The sequence below is a fragment of the Pristiophorus japonicus genome, chromosome 16, assembly GCF_044704955.1.
Source record: "Pristiophorus japonicus isolate sPriJap1 chromosome 16, sPriJap1.hap1, whole genome shotgun sequence".
NCBI classification, from domain to species: Eukaryota; Metazoa; Chordata; class Chondrichthyes; family Pristiophoridae; genus Pristiophorus; species Pristiophorus japonicus.
Window position 1 is genome coordinate 79,318,908 of NC_091992.1, and position 26,550 is coordinate 79,345,457.

Below are 26,550 nucleotides of genomic sequence, written 5' to 3' on the forward strand. Positions count from 1 at the left end.
AGAAGGGGAAGTAGACTCAGTAAATATAGTGAGGTTCAGCTAAATAGGCTGAAAGAGGAAGCTTAGGAAGTCCTCACTCTCTACCATTCATCAACCCATGTTCTGTCTGAGCAAATGATACCAGTATCAAAGCACCAATGATACTTGCCACCTGGAAACCTTTAGGAGTTTATATATGATAGACATCTTTGTCCCTCCATAGTAAAGTTTCCTACAGACTGACAGGAGAATGGACTGGTGCTGTACTGGCACGAAGCCCCAATGGTAGTTGACACAGAGACTCCCTGAGTTTACAGATAGCACTCAGCATCTTTAACCTCATTGTAGGCATCATCGGAAAAGTGAGCCCTGGATCTGCGGTGGAGAATGTGCAGCTCCATGCTCGAGTTCATCTCAGTTTCACTCCCGACAGTGGGTGGTGGGTCGTATTGCCTTTTCTCCATATTGATCCCAGATTCCTGACGTTCTTCCACCTTTGCACTCTTGGGGCTGCAGCTGCTCTTCAGGGCATCGCTATCATTCCTGTCTTCCACCCTGTGAGACCAAAACAGAGAGATCGCACAATTAACAACTTGCCTTTATGTAGCTGCTCTAACATAAGGACATAAGAATTAGCAGGAGTCGGTCATTCGGCCCCTCAAGCCTGCTCCGCCATTCAATAAGATCATGGCTGATCTGATCTTGGCCTCAACCCCACTTCCAAGGTCTGTTACAGAGGACAAATAGGGAGTGGACGATGAGCCTTTCTGAAGAAGTTGGGAGGGAGTCGGAAAACCTGGTCAAAGAGCTGTGTTTTGAGGGTGTTTATAAAGGCAGTACGGGAGGTGTAGAGCAGGAGAAGAAAAGAAGACAGACTTACATTTATATAGCGCTTTTCACGACAACCGCACGTCTCAAAGCGCTTTGCAGCCAATGAAATATTTTTTGAAGTGTAGTCACTATTGTAATGTGGGAAACGCGGCAGCCAATTTGTACACAGCAAGCTCCCACACACAGCAATGTGGAAATGACCAGATAATCTGTTTTTGTTATGTTGATTGAGGGATAAATATTGGCCCAGGACACCAGGGATAACTCCCCTGCTCTTCTTCGAAATAGTGTCATGGGATCTTTTACGTCTACCAGGGAGGGCAGACGGGGCCTTGGTTTAACGTCTCATCCGGAAGCACTCCCTCAGTACAGCACTGGAGTGTCAGCCTGGATTTATGTGCTCAAGTCCCTGGAGTGGGACTTAGAACCCACAACCTTTTGACTCCGAGGCAAGCATGCTGCCCACTGAGCCACAGCTGACAAGAGAGGTGCTTAGCAAAGAAAGAACCTCCATTTATAAAACACCCATCCCCTTCTCATCATGTGCCAAAGGACTTTACACGCAATGCATTACTTTTTGAAATGTAGTCACTGCTGTCTTATAGGCAAATATGACAATTTCTGCACAACAAGGCTCCACAACTATCAATGAATGAAAAGTTAATTTGTTTTTGGTGGTCTTGGTTGAGGGGTACATGTTGACCAGGACACCGGGAAAATTCCCCTGCCCTTCTTTGAATAGTGCTGTAAAGTATTTGCTTCGTGGGTTCTTTGCTTAAGAATTCATAGCAACACATTGCTATTAAGAACTAATTGGTTTATTAACAAAGATTTAACAATCACACTACGCATTACCAGTTCATCCACTCGGCTCACAACTGCATACCTCATCATGGATGACCTAGACCCAACTTACTGGGGTTTTATTGAGTCTCGTGAACATCACGTGACTGGCTAAGTCACTCACAATGCAACAGCTCTACAACTATTTTGGTAGAACGTTAATTCAAGTGCCCCCTTTTGTAAGGGCACAAAAAAAACACAAATTAACTAAATTAATGAAAAAACATTAAAGGGAACCTTGATAAATCAAATTGAATTAAAATGTTGTTCCCTGTTGAAATGATGCACTCCATTCTCTCCGGTGTCCACCTCTCGTGGAAGGCCGCGTGCTCCATCTCCAGGGACACCCTGCCACGAATGTAACCGCAGAAGAGAGGCAGGCAGTCAGGCTGAATGACCCCCTCGACTGCCCGCTGCCTCAACAGCTCTACAAATCTGTGAACATACTCACAGGTGCCTACATTACAAGTGCCATGTGATCTTTTAAATCCACCTGTACAGGTAGAGAGGACCTCGATTTTCCATCGCATCAGAAAGGACTGCTCTGGGCATGGCCAAGGGGACCATCAGCCGGTCCAGGCAGCGGGCGGTCAAGGGGGTCTTTCAGCCCGACTGCTTGCCTCTCTTCCGTGGTTACGTTCAAGCCAGGGTGTCCCTGGAGATGGAGCATGCGGCTTTCCACGAGAGGTGGGCACCGGAGGGACTGGAGTGCATCATCACCCCTTGCAAACAAATTTTAATTTGACTGTTTAATGTCCAAGGTTTAATTTGTTAATTTGTCGGTTCCAGTGTCCCTTTTAAGGGGACACTTGATTTATAGTTTTATTTAAAATAGTTGTAGAGTTGTTGAGTTGGGAATGTCTTAGCCAGTCACGTGATGTTCACAAGACTCCATAAAACCCCAGCCAGTTGATTTCAGGGGATCCACGATGTGGCAGGTGGTTGTGAGCCTGGTGGATGAACTGGTAATGTGTAGTGTGATTGTTAAACATTTGCTAATAAACCGACTAGTTCTTAGTAGCAATGTGTTGCTATGAATTCTTAAGCAAAGAAACCATGAAGCAAATACATTGCAGATGTCAAAGAGGGCTAACATGACATAATTTCAGTCACAAAGAATATTGCTGGTGATTTTGACCTAAGTGGTGTCAGTACTGTGGGCAGGATAGAAACTGGATTGAAGAGACTCAAACAGAGTTTTTGGAGAGGTGAGGATGGAGATGGTGAGGTGAGTTCAAGGATCTTAGACAAGAACGAGAAGTGAGAGAGCATTTGGTGAGGATCGATGGATCAATGGTTGACTGTTTGAGGAGGAGTGGGCGATGCCAGCAGAAAGGGAAAGGGACCGTGCCTGAACAAAGTGAGGCTCTCTATTTATGATGTGGCAAGCACTAGGGGTCACAAAGTCATTAGCTGTCCAGAGTTGGGTGGGAGAGGATCGCAGAGCAAGAAGGTGGGTTTCACGGAAGAGATGTGCTTGGAGAGAGTGGGGAGAGGTGGGAAATGAAGAGTGATGGAGATATGGATCAGGGAGAGTGAGCAGTTTGGGATGACCAGGGGACGAGCGAAGGGAGAGCAGTGACAACTGAACAGTTAATCTCAATCTTTGAGACAAAGAAATTCACGAGTCTCTCATACTTAGTGTTAGAAGTGGGGGTGGAATGGACGGAAAATAGCAATTTGAGGAGGTGGTTAATCATTGAGAAATTGGCTTTGGCTGTGGATTGAGAGATATGGTAATGCTCCAAGTCTGCTGGTGAAGGAGACCAGTCATGAATTAGGTGTACTCGAGACTGTGGACTTAAAGTATAGTTATCAGAAGGATATTCATTTATGTTCCGCACTTTCTTGAAGGCTGTTTTATAGGAGGCTTCATTTCTCAACTAGTGGGTGAATGGCCTATGAGGCGAGGTTGAGCAGACTAGGCCTATATTCTCTGGAGTTTAGAACAATGAGAGGTGTAAAATTCTTCGCGGAATTGACAGGGAGGATGTTGCCCCTGGCTGGAGAGTCTAGAACTAGGGGTCACAGTCTCAGAATAAGGGGTCAGCCATTTAGGACTGAGATGAGGAGTCATTTCTTCACTCAGAGGGTTGTGAATCTTTGGCATTCTCTACCCCAGAAAGATGCTCAGTCACTGAGTATATTCAAGACAGAGATTGATGGATTTTGGGGCACTAAGGGAATCAAAGGATATGGTGATTGGGTGGGAAAGTGGAGTTGAGGTCGAGGATTGGCCATGATCTTGAATGGCGGAGTGGGCGGGTAGGTCATAGGGCCTACTCCTGCTCCGAATTCTTATAATGGCCGTGCGCTTCTTGCCTGCCATAGGCAAGGCTTAGGAAACAATTTAACACCCACAAACGGACACTGCATGGCTATATTTCTAGGCCAATATCTTGTCATACTTCAACGGTCCAACTCCTCACTTATAGTTTATAGCCAGTGAGCTGCTTGCTGGCAACAGGACTCAATAAGTGCCCTGTGCTCGGAGCAGGGAAGAAAAGAATGAAGCACAGGCATATTTACATTTATTCATTTTTCTATTTCTCTATCCTTTCTAATTCTGGGGCAGCCATTGTAAAATGGGGCTACCATCCCAACTCCATACCACTGGAAAACCTTGTCCACCAACAGTGCATTATTTTCCAACCATTACGATTTGAATATGACGCGCAACTCATGCCCAAATTCCCGATGTCCAGTGGGGCTGCCCACTCGCAATTCGAAACATGAAGGTGGCCCCTCTCGGACAATCTCTCTATGGATCTATGAACATAAGAACATAAAAACATAAAAAATAGGATAAGGAGTAAGCCATACGGCCCCTCGAGCCTGCAACGCCATTTAATACGATCATGGTTGATCCGATCATGGACACAGGTCCACTTCCCTACCCACTCCCCATAACCCCTTTTCCCTTATCAGTTAAGAAACTGTCTATCTCTGTCTTAAATCTACTCAATGATCCAGCTTCCACAGCTCTTTGAGGCAGCGAATTCCACAGATTCACAACCCTCTGTGAGAAGAAATTCCTCCTATGCTGCTGGAATAGTTCCTAAGCTCTCACCAGATATACCAGTTGTTGTCAAATCCAAGCTTTGTCCCGCAGATACCAGCCCGAGACCAGAAATATCTTGGAAGCCATCGCTCCAGATGAATCGTCGATGCTGTAATCTGTTGCAGGGAGGAATCAAATTTTATTCCATGATCGGTCGAAATGCACTTTGAGACATCCTGAGGCCATGAAAGGTGCTCTGTACATGCAAATTCTTTGCTTTCCTTTAATGAATCTTTCAATGAGCCTATGATATCCCACAATGTATTCATTACGGTCAAAATTTGGGTCTGTAAGCCACCCGTTATCGCGCGCAGGAGAGGGCTAACAGGCGGCAAATGCCTACCGTCATCAGTAAGCGGCTTCAACGCCCCGCCCTAAATTGAGTCGGCTTTTTGGCAGAGGTGCCAAGAGGCAACATGCACTGGTTAATGCCGCCCGTGTGGTGATGTCATCCAGCGTACAATGCCTCTTTGATGCCTCTGCCGCGACATTTGCTTTGTACGTTATCGTAACAGAACGGATTTTAGGCAGAATCGCCCAGAAAGGAAGGCAAGTTTTTCTCTTTATTTATTTCTGCATGTTTTTATTAGTTTTAAAGAGTGGGGAAGTGTGTGCTTGGATTGGAAAAGTTTTAGGTTTTCTTTCCTTCCCATTTTTTTTCCTGGCGTGGCGATAGCCTCCTGTCGGGAAATTCAGTCGGCCTCCTGAGCTCCCGCCTGAGGATGAGTGTGCAATGCCACTTTTTAGCGCTGCTCTCATATCTTTGGGCATAAAAACTGAATTAGGACTTTGAGGCTGCGCCTAACGCCCAGCAGTAAACTCAGCGCTCAGCCAGTGACACCGCCTCAAAAACGGCGGCACCGAATTTCGACCGCATTGTGTCAGCTGTGGCTCAGTGGTAACACTCTCACCCCTGAGTCAGAAGGTCGTGGGTTCTCCCAGGGGACATATAAAGAACAGAAAAGGAAGATAAAAAGGATAGTAAAAGCTGAAAAAAGGAATACAAAAAGAAACTTGCAAAGGATATCAAGGATAACATAAAAAGCTTTTACAATTATATTAGGAGAAAAAGGGTAGCCAAGGTTAATGTGTGCCCTTTAAAACAGATGCGGATAATATTGCAAATGAAAATAAAGAAATGGCATACTTGCTGAATAAATATTTTGTGTCAGTCTTCACAGTAAAGGGAGAGGACAATTTACCTGACAGTTCAGGGAAAGTAGTATTGAATCAAGGACTGGAACTCACAGCAAGAAAACAGTATTAGAAAAAATAATGCCACTAAAGACTGCCAAATCCCCAGGACCTAATAGTTTTCACCCTATGGGATTAACGGAAGTAGGTGAGGAAATTGCAGATGTTTTAGCCATAATCTCGATTCGGGAATTGCCCTCGAGATTGGAAAATTGCAAATGTCACTCCATAAAGAAAAGCGAGAGAGAGAAACCAGGCAAGTTTAATGTAACATCTGTTGTAGGGAAGTTATTGGAATCGATAATTAAGGACAGAGTGACTGAGCATTTAATGAAATTTATGCTGATTAGAGAGCGAAAAGAAGACTTTCATTTATATAGCGCCTTTCACAACTGCAGATCGTCTCAAAGCACTTTACAGCCAATGAAGCACTTTTGAAGTGTAGTTACTGTTGTAAGCTCCCACAAACAGCAATGTGATAATGACCAGATAATCTGTTTTTTTTTGTGATGTCGATTGAGGGAGATATATTAGCCAGGACTTCCCTGTTCTTCTTTGAAATAATGCCATGGGATCTTTTACATCTACCTGAAAAAACAGATGGGGCCTCGGTTTAACGTCTCATTCAAAAGACGGCACCCCCAACAGTGCAGCACTCCCTCAGTGCTGCACTGGAATGTCAGCTTTGATTTTTATGCGTGTCTCTGAAATGGGACTTGAACCCATGACCTTCAGACACAGAGGCAAGGGTACTACCAAGTGAGTCATGGCTGACATTAGAGAGAGCCAACATGGATGTGTAACGGGTGGGTCATGTTTAATGAGCCGAATTGAATTTTTTTGAAAGACGCTATGCAAATGCAAGTTCAGGATGTCCTCAGGAACATTACTAACATAGCAGACAGGGGAATGTCTCTGGGTGTCGTTTATTTGGACTCCCAGAAGGCATTCGATAAGTTTTCAAATAAGAGACTGTTAGCTAAAATTAAAGCTCATAGAATTGAAGGCAAATTATTAACCTGTTTAGGAGATTGATTAGGCAGTAGAAGACTGAGAGTAAGGATAATGGACATGTATTCAAATTGGAAGAAAGTGACCAGTGTTGTCCCACAAGGATCTGTGCTGGGGCCTCAACTATTTACTATATTTATTAATGACATAGATAATACAATATATCCAAGTTTGCCGATGACACAAAGATTGGTGGGATAGTAAGTATGTAGACAAAAGCATAAAAATACAAAGAGACATTGATCGATTAAGTGAGTTGGCACAACTGTGGCAGATGGATTTCAGCACAGTTAAGTTTGAGGTCGTCCGTTTTGGACCAAAAAAGGATAGATCCAAACATTAACTCAATGGTGAAATGCTAGGTACAGTGGAGGTTTAAAGAGATTTAGCGGTCCATCTACACAGATCACTCAAATGTAGTAGGCATGTACAAAAATTAATCAGTAAGGCTAATGAATGTTAGCCTTTATAACTAGAGGGCTAGAAAATAAATGGGAGAAAGTTTTGCTACAGCTATACAACACCCTGGTTAGATCACATCTGGAGTATTGTGTCGAGTTCTGGGCACCGCACCTTACAAGGTATGATTTGATTGAGGATTTTAGGATTTTGAAAGGAATTAATAGGATAGATGGAGAGAAACATTTTTTGTTGGTGGTAGGGTCTAGGACAAGGGGTCATTGCAATGTATTTGTTTCATGGGTTCTTTGCTTAAGAATTCATAGCAATACATTGTTATTAAGAACTAGTTGATTTACTAACAGAGGTTTAACAATCACACTACACATTACCAGTTCATCTACTAGGCTCACAACTGCATACCTCATTGTAGATGACCTAGACCCAACTGGCTGGGGTTTTATTGAGGCTTGTGAACATCACGTGACTGGCTAAGCTAGTCACAATGCAACAGCTCTACAAACCCGTGAGCATATTCACAGGTGGATACATTACAGTCAGGTCAAACTTAAAATCAGAGCCAGGCCATTCAGGAGAGAAGTTAGGAAATACTTCTTCACACAAGGGGTGGTAGAAGCGTGGAACTCTCTCCCACACAAAAGAAATAGATGTTAGCTCAATTAATAAGAGATTGATATTTTTTGCTAGACTAGGGTATAAACGGATATGGAGCCAAGGCAGATGGATGGCGCTAAGGTACAGATCAGCCATGATCTAATTGAATGGCAGAACAGACTCAAGGGGCTAAATGGACTATTCCTGTTCCTATGTTCCTATGTTCAAGTCCCACTGCAGGGATTTGAGTGCAAAATACAGGCTGGCACTCCCATGCAGTACTAAGGGAGTGCTGCATTGTCAGAGGTGGTGTCTTTCAGATGAGACGTTAAACCGGAGCCCCATCTCAGGTGAATCCCATGATACTATTTTGAAGAAGAGTAGTGGAATTCTCTCCTGACCAATATTTATACCTCAACCAACATCAATAAAAAACACTGTGACATTGCTGTTTGTGGGAGCTTGCTGTGTGCAAATTGGCTGCCACTTTGCCGACATTACAACAGTGACTTCAGATCAGAAGTACCTAATTGGCTGTAAAGTGCTTTGGGACATCCTGAGGTTGCAAAAGACGCTATATAAATTCTAGTCATTCTTTCTTCTCCTTGCGAGTGCTGTTGTCTGCTGGGAGCGTGGAATTGGGCCCATTGACGTAAGGGTACAACATGGTAAGATCATCCCAGTTATTCTCATTTATTTCTTAGACTTCAGGCACAAACAGATAAATGAATGCTTATGAACTCAGCACCTGCGCTCGCCAGAGTACATCACAATTCTTCATCACCCGCCGCAGTGTCTGGGCAATCAGGAAGATGAGGAGAATGACCATCAGCTGGAAAGTCATCATAATGTAAGACACATAAAAGATCTTGACCATGAAAGGTGTGTACTTTTCATAGTTCAGTGGGATGTCGAGGAGTCCGAAAAAGAGCATGAACATCAGGAAGAGCAGATTCTTATAGCCATTAAAGCGGATCCACTGGGAAGGGTCGAGCTCTTGGAATGACATATATATCGCTGGAATGAAAAGGAACCATTGTCAGCATCATAACTCTGAACCCAGAAGTATAACTTGGATGTGGTTTATTGGAGTTGCCAAAGAGCATTTGACAAAGTACCACATAAAGGACTTATGGTGAAGATAATAGCACATATAATGAAGGGGCATTTGAATATATGGATAGAGAGAGGGTGGGAAGACAGAAAGCAAAGAGTAGGGGAGAAAGAGTTTTCTTGGAATGGAAGGGGATGGTGAGTGGTGTTCCTTAGAGGTCTGTTGTGGTCACTAAACAATCTAGACTTAGGAATTGGCAGAACAATACTGAATTTGCTCACACCAAATTGCGGAGTGTGGCAAACAAGGCTTGCCAAAGACAGCAGAAGAACATAGATAAGGGAAGGTAGGTGGCAGATACAGTTCAATGTAAAAAAAATGTGAAGTAATATATTTTGGAAGAAAGGAAATGCACCATTTAAAATGGAGTAGAGGAACAGAGGCACCTTGGTGGCCAGGTACACAGGTCAATATTTAGGTATCGCAAACAAGGCAGGCAAATGAAATCCTTGGCTTTGTATTTAGAAGAGTAGAAAAGAAAACGAATGTTGCGGGGGATGGAGAGTAACATTGAACGTGTACAGTACCTTTGTTATGCCAGTTAGAGTGTATGTAGTTTCAGGCATCTCATTATAGGTAGCTTATAAAAGCAATGGAAAAAGAGATTACCTGGGATGTTCTCAGGGATGAGGGGTTACCAGTTATGGTGAGAGACTTGAGAAGTTACAGCATTTTTCATTAAGGCTGGGAGAAATAAAATACTGAGATAGAGGTCTTACAAAGGGGTGCAACAAGGTAAGTGAAGTTAGATTCTTTTCACTGGTGGGTGAGATAGTAAATGGGATGACACAAATTAAAAATAATGAGGAAAAATTATTAAAGACATTGGGCAAAATATCTTCACAGAGACAGTGACCAGAATGGGCAATTCTCCTTCACAAATCATTCTTGAAGCAGAATCCATTAACACTTTTACAATAGAATGATGCAGTTGTTTGAAAACGATGAATATTGAAGATTATGCTGAGTAAGCGGGAGACTGGAATGCCTGAGAATACTCCAATCAATACTGGGCCAATACATGGCTTTGGGGGGAAAAAAGTAATTCACTGTCAGTATATATTACACACATAAATAAAACATGAATGAAGTGAGAGTTATTTAGAGTTACCTGTTGTAAATCCGATGACCACCATCACCATTAATATCACATACGTCAAGAATTTCTCCAAAATAATCTGAGAAGCAAATACAGAAAGCTGTTAATTAACAATTTCCCCAAAAGGAGGTTGTACATCGGGATCACTGTGTGTGTCTGCAGCGCTGACAGGGAGTGTCACCTGGCATGTACTGGCAATTCAGGACCGAGCGGCCCGTGAATTTCCATACCCAGTATAAAAGACGTGTGGCAATACCGGCAGTAAACAGTAGGCGAAGGAACGTTACCCACTATCGTCACCAATCATGTGGTTTATGGGGCTGGATTTTCCGGTCTTCTGCACTCTATTTTTCGCCCCGGAGCGGCGGCAATGGTGGCGGTGAGGTGCTCTGGGCGGGCGGCCAGCCTCCGGCGCCCCGCAACGATCCTCGGGTCCAGTTTTGCGGCGGTGTGGAGCAGCACCGCCCGGAAGAGCTGCGCCCGGTGTGCAACGCCCCTGGTTGTGACACCGGCGCGAGTTTGAGCTCCTGCCCGACCCGTCTACCCAGAAGTGCGCCCCGCAGTGACCGCTTGGGAAATCAGGGCGGTCCAACCATCCCATCGACGAAGAGGTGAGTAATGGACTTCTAAGGTAAGTGTGAATGTTTTTAGTGATTTGTGTTGTGATGGCGTGGGCAATGTTTTGGGGATGTTTTTGTGATTTTTTTTTAAAAAAAGGTTTCCACCTCTCCCCAGACATCTCTCGAAGCGCTCCCGGCCTGGCCCTTTAACTCAGAAGTTTCCCATCCTAGCCCCCTGCCCAAACTTGCCTACTGAGGCGCAAACTATTCCCGGCCGCTAACTTTCCCACCTTGCCGCCATTATCGCCCCAAAAACATCAAAGCATAAAATCCAACCCATGATCTTTTAACCCTGCCAAAAAAAGGTTTCTATAATTAGAAATAAAATAATTACACATCTCCATCATTAAAAAGAGTTGTAATCAAACTTGATTTGCAGGATGCAGAACAGGGAGATAAATTTTCCACATTCAGCTCTACCTGACTGACTGCCCCATTTTGGGGTTTGCAATTTATTGAAAAATAAGAATAGGAGTGAGCCATTCAGCGCCTCTAGCCTGCTCCACCATACAATTGGATCTTTGCGGATCTGTATCTTAATACCATTACCCACGTCTGCTCCATATCCCTTGATACCCTTACCTAACAAAAATCTAAGGATCTCAGTCTTGAAAGCTCCAACTGACCCTCAACATCCATAGCCTTTATGGGGCGAGAGTTCCAGATTTCCTCTATTCTTTGTGTGAAAACGTGCTTCCTGATTTCCCTCCGGAACGGCCTGGCTCTAATTTTAAGATTATGTCCCCTTGTTTTTCATTCCCCCACCAGAGGAAATAGTTTCTCCGTATCTACCCTATCAAATCCTTTTAACGTTTTAAACACCTCGATCAGATCACTCCTCAATCTCTTAAACTCAAGGGAATACAAGCCTAGCTTATGCAACCTGCCCTTATAATTTAACCCTCTAAGTCCCTATTATACACATTTTTTTTATTTTTATTTGTTCATGGGGTGTGGCTGTCGCTGGCAAAGCCTGCATTTATTGCTCATCCCTAATTGCCCTTGAGAAGGTGGGAGTGAGTCGCCTTCTTGAACCGCAGAGGTTCGTTAAGAGTCAACCGCAGTGCTGTGGGTCTGGAGTCACATGTAGGCCACACTGGGTAAGAATGGCAGATTTCCTTCCTTAAAGGACATTAGTGAACTAGATGGGTTTTTACAACAATTCGACAGTTTCATGGTCACCATTACTGACACTAGCTTTTTATTCCTGATTTATTTAATTAACTGAATATAAATTCCCCAACTGCCATGATGGGATTTGAACTCATTTCTCTGGATCATTAGTCCAGGCCTCTGGATTACTAGTCCAGTAACATAACCCATCATCATATCATAGGCAGTCCCTCAAAACGGGGATGACTTGCTTCCACGCCAAAAAAGGATGAGTTCACAGGTGTTTCAATGAAGGACCTAATATTCCAGGTCCCGAACTGCATCCTGAAGGGTGGAAGATGCCTGTGCGTGGATTTTTTTAACGTGTGGTGGCCGTTGCACACCAGCCACCACACGGGCTTGACAGAGCTAGTCTTGGTCCAGTGGCAAGGGTTAACCAGGACGACTGGAGACCTGCTCTGCTGCACAGACCTAGTGCGTACACATATTGCAGTGTGGGCTGGCCCGTGCTGCCCCTGGCCCCGAAATCACGCCTCTCCTGGGCCCCGATCACATCCCTCTAGTCTCTCGCCGCTCCTTCGCCCCAACCTCGCCGCTCCTGCTGCATCTGCCCACGCTCTAATCACCGACCTGGACCTTGATGACGTCACTCTTCACTACTGTCGTCCTCCTGCACCAGCTCGCGCTGCTCCCTGAGGTGGCCTCCACGCTGCTCCCGGGGCCTCCATGCCGCTCTTTTAAAGCACTATCCTACTATACCCCTGCTTGATATTGATTATTAATGCTTCTCCTCAGATTTCCCCATAGATGATGACTGTTCTAATATAGATGGGGAAGCTTGTTTCCATGGTTACCGTTACGAGCACTTAAACAAACTGGAAACATCTTACAGGGTTATAAAACATAACCAGGCACTAAAACTTCTCCACAAACAAGCCAGCAGTCCTCCGTGTATTAGTGTACTATAGCACAATCTTAAATATGGGAATCTCAGTGTATTCATTTTTTTTTAAGTAAAATTCATCACTATTCTAAATCCACTCACTATTTTAATTGCAAACCCTGGCAGTTCTGAAAGTGCAGAGACCAGTCTACTCAAATAAAGCCAGTTAGTGCATACACACCGGGAAATACCTTGCTCATCTCAAAAAGTAATCTGCAACTAAACTTGAAGAATATAAGCCCTGGGCAAGGAAAATAAGTTCTTACAAGCTGCATTGTAGCAGCCTATTTGGTTGATCTAAGAAGTTTACTGATTGTCCCCAATCAGTGAATAAACTGATAGACCATTCGACCGATTTTCCACCTCAAGTTCCTGCCCAACCAACAGTGGGTACAATTAACATCCAATTTATTGGTTCTGACACCTCCTGCCCCATCCGAGAACTGATCTGATTGGTCCTGACAGCCTCCAGCCCTGCCCTCCAACTCATCTGATTGGAATTGAAGGCTCCCAGCATAACCAGTGAAAAAGTTGATTGTTCTGGTGAAATGCTAACACGCTGACAGAAGAATATACGAACTGTTGGTCGAACAAAGAACAAGGTCCATCTAGTCCACCTTCTACCATCCTGATTGTCACACGATACAACAATGGAGTTGTTGCCTAATCTTGGCAATCAATCTCCATCAGTTAGTCTATTTGGACATGAGGAAAGCCCCAGTGATGGAGAACTTTAGGAACCATAGGTCCAGTGTCACCTGTTCCTCCCAAGCATACTACACTTACCATATATGTCATGTCTCAAATTCTTCATGTACTGCATCCCAGAATGTTATTTTCTGAAAGAAATATATCCTGACCCGTGAGTTGAAGCACTAAAAGTCTTAAAATATGGAAGCCAAGGGTGGCGAGAGGGCTGATCTCCCTTGGGTGGTGGGGGAGATGGTGGGGGGTGGGGGGGGGGGGGGGGGGGGGGAGACGGTATCCAATGGAATTCTGCCCTGTTCATACTGGCCAGCCATAATTCCACTGGGGAGAGGGGGTAGGGGGACTATCCCAGGAATTCCACCCACAAAGCCGTTTAACGGTCTCAGTTGAAACCTTGCCGGCAATATGGCACAACTTCAATTCTGCTGGATGCTGGATTGAAACAGGCGCCCTTACAGGTGCGCACCCCCATTCCCGAGCATGTAGAAGAACCCATCCCTGTCATTTTGGGAAGAGTCAGCATCGCGTTCCATGGTGGAGTCCCTCTGTCCCCTCCCCTGCTGGTGAAACGAACCCAGTGGAATTTCACGTTCTAAGATTCTGACCCGGGGTATTTATGACTCTTCTAAAGACTTTGCTTAGCAAGTTATTACGAAAAATGACGGACAGGTAAAGACCATCTGGTCACCGAGCCTGTCCCACACAACTGCGATACCTTGTGTATCACAACATACACACTCCACCCCACCCCAAACCATGGGATCTTCTGGGAGAGGCAAAAAAAAGATAAAAACCCAGGCCAATTGGGAAAAAACATCTGGGAAATTCTTCTCCAACCCATCTAGGCAATCGAAACTAGTCCAGGAGATCACTCTGGCCATTAAATTCCCTGCAGTACCTAGCTTCTGTAAGAGGTGATCTCCACCACAGCCAGAAACAAATCCAGCTTTTGCTTGAAGGAAATTCCAAACAGTAGATCAGATACTTCAGTTTTACACAATACAATGTGAGAAATACCCTTCAGGACAAGTCCAGAGGGATTCCCGAAATCTCAGCTTCACCCACTCACTCACTGACAATGTCATTCGATGAGCACAGAACCAACAGAGGGAAGAAATTACGCTTCCCGGACTGACGCTTTATGCCAACGCAGACATTCCCCATCAAGACATCGTGCCAGGGATTCTTTAAGGTGTACCGTGGTCCAGTGAGGAATGTCAGGTTCATTAAGACATACAGGATGACATGCTCAGTCACACAATGTTGTCAGTGCATTATGGATCACTACTGCTGTGCTAAAACGGTTTAACTATGCATAGTGACTCAATAATATCAAATTAATGGGGCAAAAATTGTGGTTGGAGGCTTCCTACGGGCGGATGCCTTCAACCAAAAAAACCTTTGCAAAAGTACCTGGTGTCAAACCAAGAATCATACATGATGTCATCATCAACAAAGAAAGGAACCGTGCCAAATAAGCACACTACTACAACAGAGGAACTACAGCACTTCCTACACTGCAGGAAGGAGAAACAGTGAGACTCAAACAAACGCGAGAAAGCAAAGAGTGACATAAAAGACTATGTTTCAAAGTGTGAAACATATAACACCTATCAATCGAGCCAACCAAAAGACTGATTGAAAAGTCACGACCTCCCTCAGAGACCATGGGAAAAGATTGGTTGTGACATATTCGCACTCGATGGCAAAGACTACTTATGCACAGTGGACTACTACTTAGACTATTTCGAGATAGACAATCTGCATGGAAAGAAAGATGCCACTGTCATTATCAAACACCTCAAGAAACACTTCTCTAACCACAGTATTCCAGACAAGGTTCAATCCAACAATGGATCTCCGTTCAACTCACAGCAGTTCACAAACTTTGCCACAGAATATGGATTCAATCACGCAACAAGCTCACCAGAATATCCACAAGCAACGGTTATGCTCGCAAAGTGTTTAATCAAGAAGAAGGAAAAACTGTGATGACTTCCACATGAACCTTCTCATCTGGCAAAACACACCAACTGAAGGCCTTGATAGTTTGCCAGCACAACGCTTACTCAGTCGCCGCACAAAGACAAACATCCCAATCGCAAATGAACTACTCAAACAAAAAATCATACACGGTGTCATCATCAACAAAGAAAGGAACCATGCCAAACAAGCACACTACTACAACAGAGGTGCTACAGCAGTGCTGGGACCCCAACTATTTACAATTTATATTAACGACTTCGAGGAAGGGACTGAGTGTAACGTAGCCAAGTTTGCCGATGATACAAAGATGGGAGGAAAAGCAATGTGTGAGGAGGTCACACAAAATCTGCAAAAGGACATAGACAGGCTAAGTGAGTGGGCAAAAATTTGGCAGATGGAGTATAATGTTGGAAAGTGTGAGGTCATGCACTTTGGCAGAAAAAAATCAAAGAGCAAGTTATTATTTAAATGGAGAAAGATTGCAAAATGCTGCAGTCAAGCGGGACCTGGGGGTACTTGTGCATGAAACACAAAAGATTAATATGCAGGTACAGCAAGTGATCAGGAAGGTCAATGGAATCTTGGCCTTTATTGCAAAGGAGATGGAGTATAAAAGCAGGGAAGTCTTGCTATAGTTGTACAGGGTATTGGTGAGGCCACACCTGAAATACTGCATGCAGTTTTGGTTTCCATATTTAAGAAAGGATATACTTGCTTTGGAGGCAGTTCAGAGAAGGTTCACTCGGTTGATTCCGGGGATGAGGGGGTTGACTTATGAGGAAAGGTTGAGTAGGTTGGGCCTCTACTCATTGGAATTCAGAAGAATGAGAGATGATCTATCGAAACGTATAAGATTATGAGGGTCTTGACAAGGTGAATGCTGAGAGGATGTTTCCACTGATAGGGGAGACTAGAACTAGAGGGCATGATCTTAGAATAAGGGGCCGCCCATTTAAAGCTGAGATGAGGAGAAATTTCTTCTCTCAGAGGGTTGTGGATCTGTGGAATTCGCTGCCTCAGAGAGCTGTGAAAGCTGGGACATTGAATAAATTTAAGACAGAAATAGGCAGTTTCTTAAACGATAAGGGAATAAGGGGTTATGGAGAACGGGCAGGGAAGTGGACCTGATTCCATGATTGGATCAGCCATGATCGTATTAAATGGCAGAGCAGGCTGGAGGGACCGTATGGCCGTCTCCTGTTCCTATTTCTTATGTTCTTATGTTCCTACACTGCAGGAAGGAGAAACAGTGAGACTCAAACAAACGCAAGAAAGCAAAGAGTGGCAAAAAGCTCAGGTTCAGAAACAAGTCGGCATTCGTTCATATCAGGTCATTACAGAAGATGGCCGTGAGTATCGCAGAAATAGGAAACATCTGAGAAAGAGCGCTGAGACATTAATCGAAATTCCAGAGATCTCAGAGACACCCACACACAATCCAACACAGCTAACGAACTCGCGAAACAGCACTTCAACGCCAACACATGAAAACATGGATATGTTGCCTGATATTTCCCCTCAGAGCACTGATAAAGGGACTAAAGCAATCAGTGCACAGAACACCACTGAAACTACCAGTTTGAGACAAAGCAACAGAATCCGTACAATATCAAAATACCTGAAGGACTACGTACAGAAATAAGAAATCATGGACATTGGATAAAGAATTAACATGACAAGAGTTTTGTTGTTGTTTGTTAAACTTGTAGTTGTTTAACACATGTATTCATAAGAAGTTAACTACCCATTTATATTAAAGCTAACTTTAATTCATTTTTGTCATGAAAGGAAAGGTGTAATGAAATAATGTATAGCGCCCTCTAGCAAGGAAGTATAGGGAGCTGTATTGAGAGAGAGGGTCTGTGAAGGAACGTCATCTTAAGCTCCACATGGCTGTCTGAGATCTCCCAAATAAATAGAGTTAAGTTGAACTAAGAGTGTTCAAGAGTGTTCAAGAATCTATAAAATACAGTTCCGGAGGAATGTATACTTGCGGTCCGAGGTCTTCTTTCAAAGCCCAGCGTATGGGCTCACATATTCCAGGAATGTAAATGCAACCACCGATGAACATGGAGTATTCTCATTGATAATAATGGGAGTTCCGTGTGTACGAGCTCCCATTACTATCAATGATAATACCCTAAAAAACACAGAAACACAAAACAATAAACAATAAAAACACCTCACATATATAAAGTTAATTGAAATTGAATTTAATTAAATGTTTTAGTCAAAAAAAATGTTTTCTTTAAGTTAATATGTTTTAGTAGGAGTAAAAGTAAACTTATCTTAATGGACAGGGTTTTTAACATAAAAATTAATGATAAATTTGAATTTTTCTAGCATTTAAAACTCTTACGCTGGTAAAAGTAGGCTATACACCTGCTTTTACCAGGCATAAGAGTTTGAAGGACATTCGCTGGGCAGGATTGGGCATATAGCCCAAATTTCTGTGCGCGAATGTTCTTCTCCCGGGGTTGAGTTCAATTTTGACAGATCGCAAATGCTGGTCCTCGGCACGCAATGTGCATGCCCCCACTCCCTGCCCACCCCCAATGGGCAGGAGATGATCGTGGAGTGGGGGGGGGGGGGGTGCAGGGAGAGAGTTAAATATTAGTATCGGGCGACCCAACCCCATTTCATTTCCGTGCCAATGCGTGGCGTCATGGCATTGGTGGGCATCCAAACTCTGTGTCTCGCGCTCAGGTTCTCAATTTCACTGGTGTTACTCAAGGAATGGTCCCCAACCAGAGATCAGAGGGCACAGGTGATGGAACGAAAATGTGAAAGTTGTCCCTTGGAGGATCCCTTTCCAGTGGCTGATTCAGAGTGCCGTGCGGCGACTTGGGAATTGACTGGTTGGCATTGAGGTGCAGAATGGGGAAACTGAAGGGGTTGGGTGGGGTGGGGAGAGACAGATTTGGGATAAACAAGTGATTTGCGGAGATAGTTCCTCTACCCGCTATGTGTTAGTGACATTGTTAGCACAACGGGAAGACACGATGGACCAAAATAGCCTCCTTCCACACTGTAAATTTCTATGTTTCTAATAATCACTGATTCCTACTTCCAGTAAAATCAGACAGCATATTGGAGGGAATCTCTCCTCCATCCATCCTGTTGCCAAACGTATCAATATTAAATGAGTTCATTGGCTTTGTAAAGAAAGCTCACTTGTTGTGCAGTTTTGGCGCTCCCTGTTCCTACTTGTTTTAATGTGTTCCCTGCTCAGTATTAAAAGAACATTTCAGTCTCGAACTATGGACTGTATGTCCCGTGTGTATATGCGGTTTATTTACCTTCTGGAGGAGGATGGCAAATGGCCCAAGTATCTGGAATCCCCGAGCAAAGTATATGGAATTACACCAGGCCAGGGTGATGGCGAGGGCCATGAAGAACCCCTCGGCACCTGCACTCGTCAGCCGCAGAATGAGAATCAACAGCACCAGGAACGCATAGCAGATACTGTCGAGAGAAAGGGAGGAGGACAGGCGTTAAGTGAGTGGGCTAAACTGCGGCAGATGTTGGTCAATGCGGAAAAGTGCGAGGTCATCTACTTTACAACAACAACAACTTATATTTATATAGCGCCTTTAACGTAGTAAAACATCCCAAAGCGCTTCACAGCAGTGTTTTAAGACAAAACAAATAAATTTGACACCGAGCCACATAAGGAGAAATTACGGCAGATGACCAAAAGTTTGGTCAAACAGGTAGGTTTTAAGGAGCGGCTTAAAAGGAGGAAAGAGAGGTTAAGAGGCGGAGAGGTTTAGGGAGGGAGTTCCAGAGCTGAAGGCACGGCCACCAATAGCTGAGCGATTATAATCAGGAATGCTCAAGAGGGCAGAATTTGAGGAACTCAAACATGTCAGGGGGTTGTGAGGCTGGAGGAGATTAAAGAGATAGGGGCGAGGCCATGGAGGGATTTGAAAATAAGGATGAGAATATTGAAATCGAGGGGTTGCTTAACCGGGAGCCAATGTAGGTCAGCGAGCACAGGGGTGATGGGTAAGTGGGACTTGGTGCGAGTTAGGACACGGGCTGCCGAGTTTTGGATGACTTCAAGTTTTCGTAGGGTAGAATGTGGAAGGCCAGCCAGGTGTGCATTAGGGTAGTCAAGTCTAGAGGTATCAAAGGCATGGATGAGGGTTTCAGCAGCAGATGAGCTGAGGCAGGGGCGGAGACGGGCGATGTTACGGAGGTGGAAATCGGCGATCTTAGTTATGCTATGGATATGTGGCCGCAACTCATTTCAGGTTCAAATATGACATCAAGGTTGAGAACATTCTGGTTCAGACTCAGACAGATGCTAGGGAGAGGGATGGAGTCAGTGGCTATGGAACGGAGTTTGTGGCAGGGACCAAAGACAATGGCTTCGGTCTTCCCAATATTTAATTGGAGCATTTTAGACCTAAGAAAGATGGATCAGAGTATTTTCTGAATGGTGTGAAGCTAGGAACTGCGAAGGAGCAGAGAGATTTAGGAGTCCGTACTGAAATCACTAACAGCTAATGGACATGTACAGAAAATAATTAAAAAGGCGAATGTAACGTTGGCCTTTATCTTAATGGGGCTGGAATTGAAAGAGATGGAAGTTATATTACAGTTATATAAAGCTCTGGTTAGATCCCATGTGGGATACTGCATTCAGTTGTGGGGTACTGCACCTCAGGAAGGACATAATGGCCTTGGAGGGGGCCGCAGCACAGATTCACCAGAACGATACCGGGCCTAAAAGGGTTAAATTATGAGGACAGGTTGCACAGACTAGGCTTGGAATCTCTCGAGTATAAAAGATTAAGGGGTGACCTAATTGAGGTTTTTAAGATTAAAGTTGATCGGGTAGTTAGCGATTTAGTGGGAGAGTCCAGAACAAGGGGCCATAGCCTTAAAATTAGAACGAGGCCTTTCAGGGGAGATGTCAGGAAACACTTCTTCACACAAAGGATAGTGGGAATCTGGAACTCTTTCCCCCCCAAAAAGCTGTTGAGGCCGGGGGTCAATTGGAAATTTCAAAACTGAGATAGATACATTTTTCTTAGACAAGGGTATTAAGGGTTACGTTAAGATGGAGTTAAGATGCAGATCAGCCATAGTCTAATTGAATGGCAGGGCTCAAGGGACTGTCCTGTTCCTATGTTCATAAGAAAAAAATTGATTAAGAACATAAGAAATAGGAGCAGGAGTAGGCCATTTGGCCCCTCGAGCCTGCTCCGCCATTCAATAAGATCATGGCTGATCTGATCATGGACTCAGCTCCACTTCCCTGCCCGCTCCCCATAACCCTTTACTCCTTTATTGCTCAAAAATCTGTCTATCTCCACCTTAAATATATTCAATGATCCAGCCTCCACAGCTCTCTGGTGCAGAGAATTCCACAGATTTACAACCCTCTGAGAGAAGAAATTTCTCCTCATCTCAGTTTTAAATGGGCAGACCCTTATTCTGAGACTATGTCCCCTAGTTTTAGTTTCCATTGAGTGGAAATATCCTGTCTGCATCTACCTTGTCGAGACCCCTCATTATCTTATAAATTTCACTAAGATCACCTCTCATTCTTCTGAACTCCAATGTGTATAGGCCCAACCTACACAACCTATCCTCATATATCAACCCCCTCATCTCCGGAATCAACCTAGTGAATCTTCTCTGAACAGCCTCCAATGCAAGTATATCCTTCCTTAAATATGGAAACCAAAACTGCAGTACTCCAGGTGTGGCCTGATTGAGAGAAGGAACATGGAGAGAGAGAAATGGGAGTGAAAGAAAGAGACAGTGATGGTGGAAAGAAAGAGGTGGGTAAGATAGAGGAAGGAAGAAAATGAGGAGAGTGGAAAATGAGGGAGAAGGAAGGAGAGGCAGACAGTTACATTGAAAGAAAAAAGTGAAAGACAGAAAGGGAGATAATGAAAAAGGGAGAGATAATGAGATGGACAAAGAGAAAACAAAGGAGCGAGGAACACACAAAAAGAGAGGAGGAAAAAGACAGAGGGAGAGAAAGAGGAGAAAGAGAGAGGCAGTAACAGATAGAGACAGAAAACGGGAGAAAGAGAGATAAAGAAGAGGAAAACGCAAGGAGGACAGAGAGCAGGAGAGATAGCAGAGAGAAGACACAGAGGGAGAAGAGACGGAAAGTTTACTAAAATTAAATAGAGAGTATTTACCATAATTAACAACAAATGAGAGAAAGAAAAATAGTCCAAAACAGATAAACAACAGACAGAAAGAGGAGCAGTGAGAGACAGAAGTTGAGTGAGAACGGGAAGACAAAATGGAAATGACGTGGGGAGAGTCTTGCAATGTTTTGGAGAGACTAACAACCAACACAAAACATAAGTTTGTGCAGCAAAGTTTGAAAATTGAAAAGAGCAGAAAAAGAATCAGTAGGTTAACTATTGTTGACTATTCAAAAAGTTAACATTTCGGATGCTGCCTTGAAGGTGCAGTGAATAAATGCACTCAAACTTTGCAGGTGACAGTATAATTGGCTGTGTGGTTGATACTGAAGAGGAAAGTCATGGACTGCAGGAGGATATCAATCTACTGGTCAGGTGGACAGAACAGTGGCAAATGGAATTTAATTCGGGGAAGTGTGAGGTAATGCACTTGGGGAGGGCTAATAAGGAAAGGATATACATACACATTAAAACAGTAGGCCACTTAGAAGTGCAGATGAACAAAAGGACCTTGGAGTGCTTGTCCAGAACCCTGAAAGTAGCAGGCCAGGTGGATAAGGTGGTTAAGAAGTCATACGGAATGATTGCCTTTATTGGCCAAGGCATAGAATACAAGAGTAGGGAGGTTATGCTTAAATTGTATAATACACTGGTTAGGCCACAGTTGGAATACTGCATGCAGTTCTGGTCGCTGTATTATAGGAAGGACGTGATTGCACTGCAGAGGGTGCAGAGGAGATTTACTAGGACGCTGCCTGGAATGGAGAATCTTAGCTATGAGGACAGATTGGATAGGCTGGGTTTGTTCTCCTTGGAACAGAGGAGGCTGAGAGGAGACTTCATTGAGGTGTATAAAATTGAGGGGCCTGGATATAGTGGATAACAAGGGCCTGTTTCCCTTGGTGGAAGGGTCAATTATGAGGGGGCAAAGGTTTAAGGTGGTTGATGGAAGGTTCAGAGGGGTTTTGAGGGGAAGCTTGAAGAGGTCTGGAACTCACTGCCTGGAAAGGTGGTGGATGCAGAAACCCTTACCACATTTAAAAGGTGCTTGGATGGGCACTTGAAGTGCCGTAACCTATAGAGTTACAGGCGTAGAGCTGGTAAGTAGGATTAGACTGGATAACCTCTTGTTGGCTGGCACAGATATGATGGTAAGTACTTCAGGGAATCTAATATGGCCAAAGTGATCTCCTGGACTAGTTTCGATTGCCTGGATGGGTGGGAGAGAAATTTTCCCAGATTTTTTTCCCTCAATTGGCCTGGGTTTTTATCTTTTTTTTGCCTCTCCCAGGAGATCGCATGGCTACGGGTGGGGGTGGAGTGTAAAATGTTGCGATACATGGGGTATCGCAGTTGTGTGGGGCGGACTGGATGGGCCTGATGCTCTTTACCTGTCCGCCATTGTTCATTGGTTTATAGGGTAACCTTCAGGGCTGCTGACCGAGGGCCGCGTGGCTCTTTCTCGGCCGGCGTGGACACGATGGGTCGAAATGGCCTCCTTCTGCGCTGTAAATTTCTATGTTTCTATGTTTTCTAAACCGGATCATATAGGCCCAGAAGGCCCCAGGCTTGATTCCCTGGTCTGGGCTGAGTTAGTTGACCTTAGCCAGGGCAGCAGTACAGATACCATAATCTGCCTCATTGTCCGTGGGTAGAGTTCCAATTCCAGTGCAGATGTTGAGTGAGGGCAGGTCAAGCTCAGATACGGAGCCCCCAAACAACAGCATTTATATAAAGAAAAATGTCCCATGCTGTGCAGAGAGCATAATGGAAAACGGGTCGGAGGTCCAGCCATAGTTGGGGTGCTCAGAATAACCAAAACCCTGGTCAGAACGGAAGCTTCTGAGAAAGCTTTTAAAGACAGGGAGGGGATAAGAGGCAGGAAGGTTTAGAGAGGGAATTCTATAGAACGTGGGGCTGAGGTGCTGCAGGCTCTTCCACCAATGGTGGGGCAATGAGAGGGGGAGACACGGAAAGCAAGAATCAGAGGACAATTCATAGAATCTTATAGCACAGAAGGAGGCCATTCGGCCCATCATGCCTGTGCCGTCTCTTTGAAAGAGCTATCCAATCAGTCACACCCCCCTCTCTTTCCTCATAGCCCTACACATTTTTCAAATATTTACCCAATTCCCTTTTGAAAGTTATTATTGAATCTGCGTCCACCGCCCTTTCAGGCAGAGCATTCCAGATCATAACAACTCGCTGCGCAAAAAATGCTCCTCGTCTGCCCCCGGTTAAATAGGTAGAATGGCCAGCTGAGGGACAACTGGTGACCATCTATTGGGGGGTTAGAGGGCACAATGAACAATGAGAGAATACTGGAGGTGTAAATAACTACAATTTAGCACATTAACATCATCTTTAACTGGATTTTAAAAATGTATTGTCAGTCTGCTCACATTATAACATGGAATGGGCCACCAAGGACGGTTTTCCCAAAATATCCGGCCGTTCCATATCGTAGGATGTCAGCACTCTAGGAAGAGAAAAATAAAATAAGCAACGCACAAATATTTCTTGAAATCGAGGGGCCGATTTTCACTTTCAGCAATGTTGGAACGCTGGCAATAGTGGATGGGTAGGGTCAGCCGTAGATCAGTGGCTCGCCTCCGAGTCAGAAGGTCATGGGTTCATCTCTCACTCCATAGACCTGACCCCATAATTAAGGCAGGCACTCCAGCGCAGTATTGAGGAATCGCTGCACTGTTGGCGGTGCTGACTTTTGGATGCGACGTTAAACCAACGCCCCTGTCTGCTCTCTCAGGTGGATGTTAACCATCCCGTGGTACTATTTTGAAGATGAGCAGGGGAGTTATCCCCGGTGTCCTGGCCAATAATTATTCCTCAACCAACATCAACAACTTGTATTTATATAGTGCCTTTAACATAGTAAAACATCCCAAGGCGCTTCAGAGGAGTGTTATGCGATAAAAATTTGACACTGAGCCGCATAAGTAAAAATTAGCGCAGGTGACCAATAGCTTGGTCAAAGAGGTAGGTTTTAAGGAGCGTCTTGAGGGAGGAAAGAGAGGTAGAGATACGGAGAGGTTTAGGAAGGGAGTTCCAGAGCTTGGGGCCTTGGCAACAGAAGGCACGGCCACTGATGGTGAGCGATTATAATCAGAGATGCTCAAGAGGGCAGAATTAGAGGAGCACAAACATCTCGGGGGGTTGTGGAGCTGGAGGAGATTACAGAGATAGGGAGGGGTGAGGTCATGGAGGGATTTGAAAACAAGGATGAGAATTTTGAAATCGAGGCGTGGCTTAACCGGAAGCCAATGTAGGTCAACGAGCACAGGGGTGATGGGTAAGCGGGACATGGTGCAAGTTAGGACACGGGCTGCCGAGTTTTGGATCATCACTAAAACAGGTGATCTGCCCATTATCCCATTGCTATTTGTGGGACCTTGCTGTGTGCAAATTGGCTGTTGCTTTTCCTAAATTGCAACAGTGACCATACGTCAAAAAAAGTACTTAATTGGTTGTAAAGTGCATTGGGATGTCCTAAGATCATGAAAGGCTCGATATCAATGCAAGATCTTTATTTTATTTTTTCGGGCCACACGTTATACAGCCCGCCTGGTTTTCCTTTGGAAAGTTGGGCAAGGTGCATAACAGGCGGCTGAACCCTTCCTGGCAATTCCCTGGATCCGGCAAAAGTGAAAATCGGTCTCACCCCCCTCCCCAACCCTCACTATCTCCATTCTTCATACACAAACAAATATTCTGCTTTAATCAGCCTTCCGCACCTCTGCGGGCAGATTGGAGAGTGGGCGACTGATGCACAGGACTCTCATTTTCCACTGTCAAGGGTTCCTTCACTGGGGCGTGGCTTGAAGCCCATGTTACGCATGGTTGGAATGGCTAATAAAGGTTCTGTCTAAGGCTGAGATGCCTCCACCGATGATTAACTGTCAGCTACAGGACAGCTAACCCTATCCTATCAGTCATGTATATAACACCCTGTTCTATCTGTTCTCAGTTACTGTTGGCAATATTCATATCTGAATATGACCTTCCTCTGTCCACCATTTAACACAAGTGTAACCCTGTTTATTTTAAAGGGGTTAACTTCTTTGTTAAGATAGTGGACAATAGAAAGTCCAGTGAAGGCGTTGAACACTCATCGCTAATACTCATTTCTAGTATTGTCAGCAGAAGCACTTTGCGCGTTCCTTGCTTTCCAAGCCAATTCCTAATAAGAACATAAGAAATAGGAGCAGGAGTAGGCCATATGGCCCCTCGAGCCTGCCTGCCATTTAATATGATCATGGCTGATCTGATCATGGACTCAGGTCCACTTCCCTGCCAGCTTCCCATAACTCCTTATTCCCTTATCGGTTAAGAAACTGTCTATCTGTGTCTTAAATATATTCACTGACCCGGCTTCCATAGCTCTCTGAGGCAGCGAATTCAACAGATTTACAACCCTCTGAGAGAAGAAATTCCTCCTCATCTCAGTTTTAAATGGACGGCCCCTTATCCTAAGATTATGCCCCCTAGTTCTAGTCTCCCCTATCAGTGGAAACTTCCTCTCTGAATCCACTTTGTCAAGCCCCCTCATAATCTTATACGTTTCGATAAGATCACCTCTCATTCTTCTGAATTCCAATGAGTAGAGGTCCAACCTCCTCAACCTTTCTGCATAAGTCAACCCCCCTCATCTCTGTAATCAACCCCTAGCCAATTTGCACACAGCAACCCCTAGTGAACCTTCTCTGAACTGCCTCCAAAGCAAGTATATCCTTCCTTAAATATGGAAACCAAAACTGTGAGCAGTATTCTAGGTGTGGCCTCACCAATACCCTGTATAGCTGTAGCAAGACTTCCCTGCTTTTATACTCCATCCCCTTTG

The 26,550-nt window shown here is 44.5% G+C and overlaps 1 protein-coding gene across 1 annotated transcript in view; it reads right to left on the bottom strand.

Moving 5' to 3' along the window:
• Positions 1-290: 290 nt before the first annotated feature.
• Positions 291-26,550, bottom strand: part of LOC139227086 (transient receptor potential cation channel subfamily V member 6-like) — a 67,791-nt gene continuing 41,531 nt past the window's right edge. Inside the window, exons 10-15 of the mRNA XM_070858164.1 lie at positions 24,095-24,171; positions 18,816-18,981; positions 10,159-10,225; positions 8,682-8,950; positions 4,724-4,830; positions 291-534 (exon numbers count right to left, since the gene is read on the bottom strand). Of these exons, the coding sequence (XP_070714265.1) occupies positions 291-534; positions 4,724-4,830; positions 8,682-8,950; positions 10,159-10,225; positions 18,816-18,981; positions 24,095-24,171 (930 nt within the window). The remainder of the gene's footprint in view (positions 535-4,723; positions 4,831-8,681; positions 8,951-10,158; positions 10,226-18,815; positions 18,982-24,094; positions 24,172-26,550) is intronic.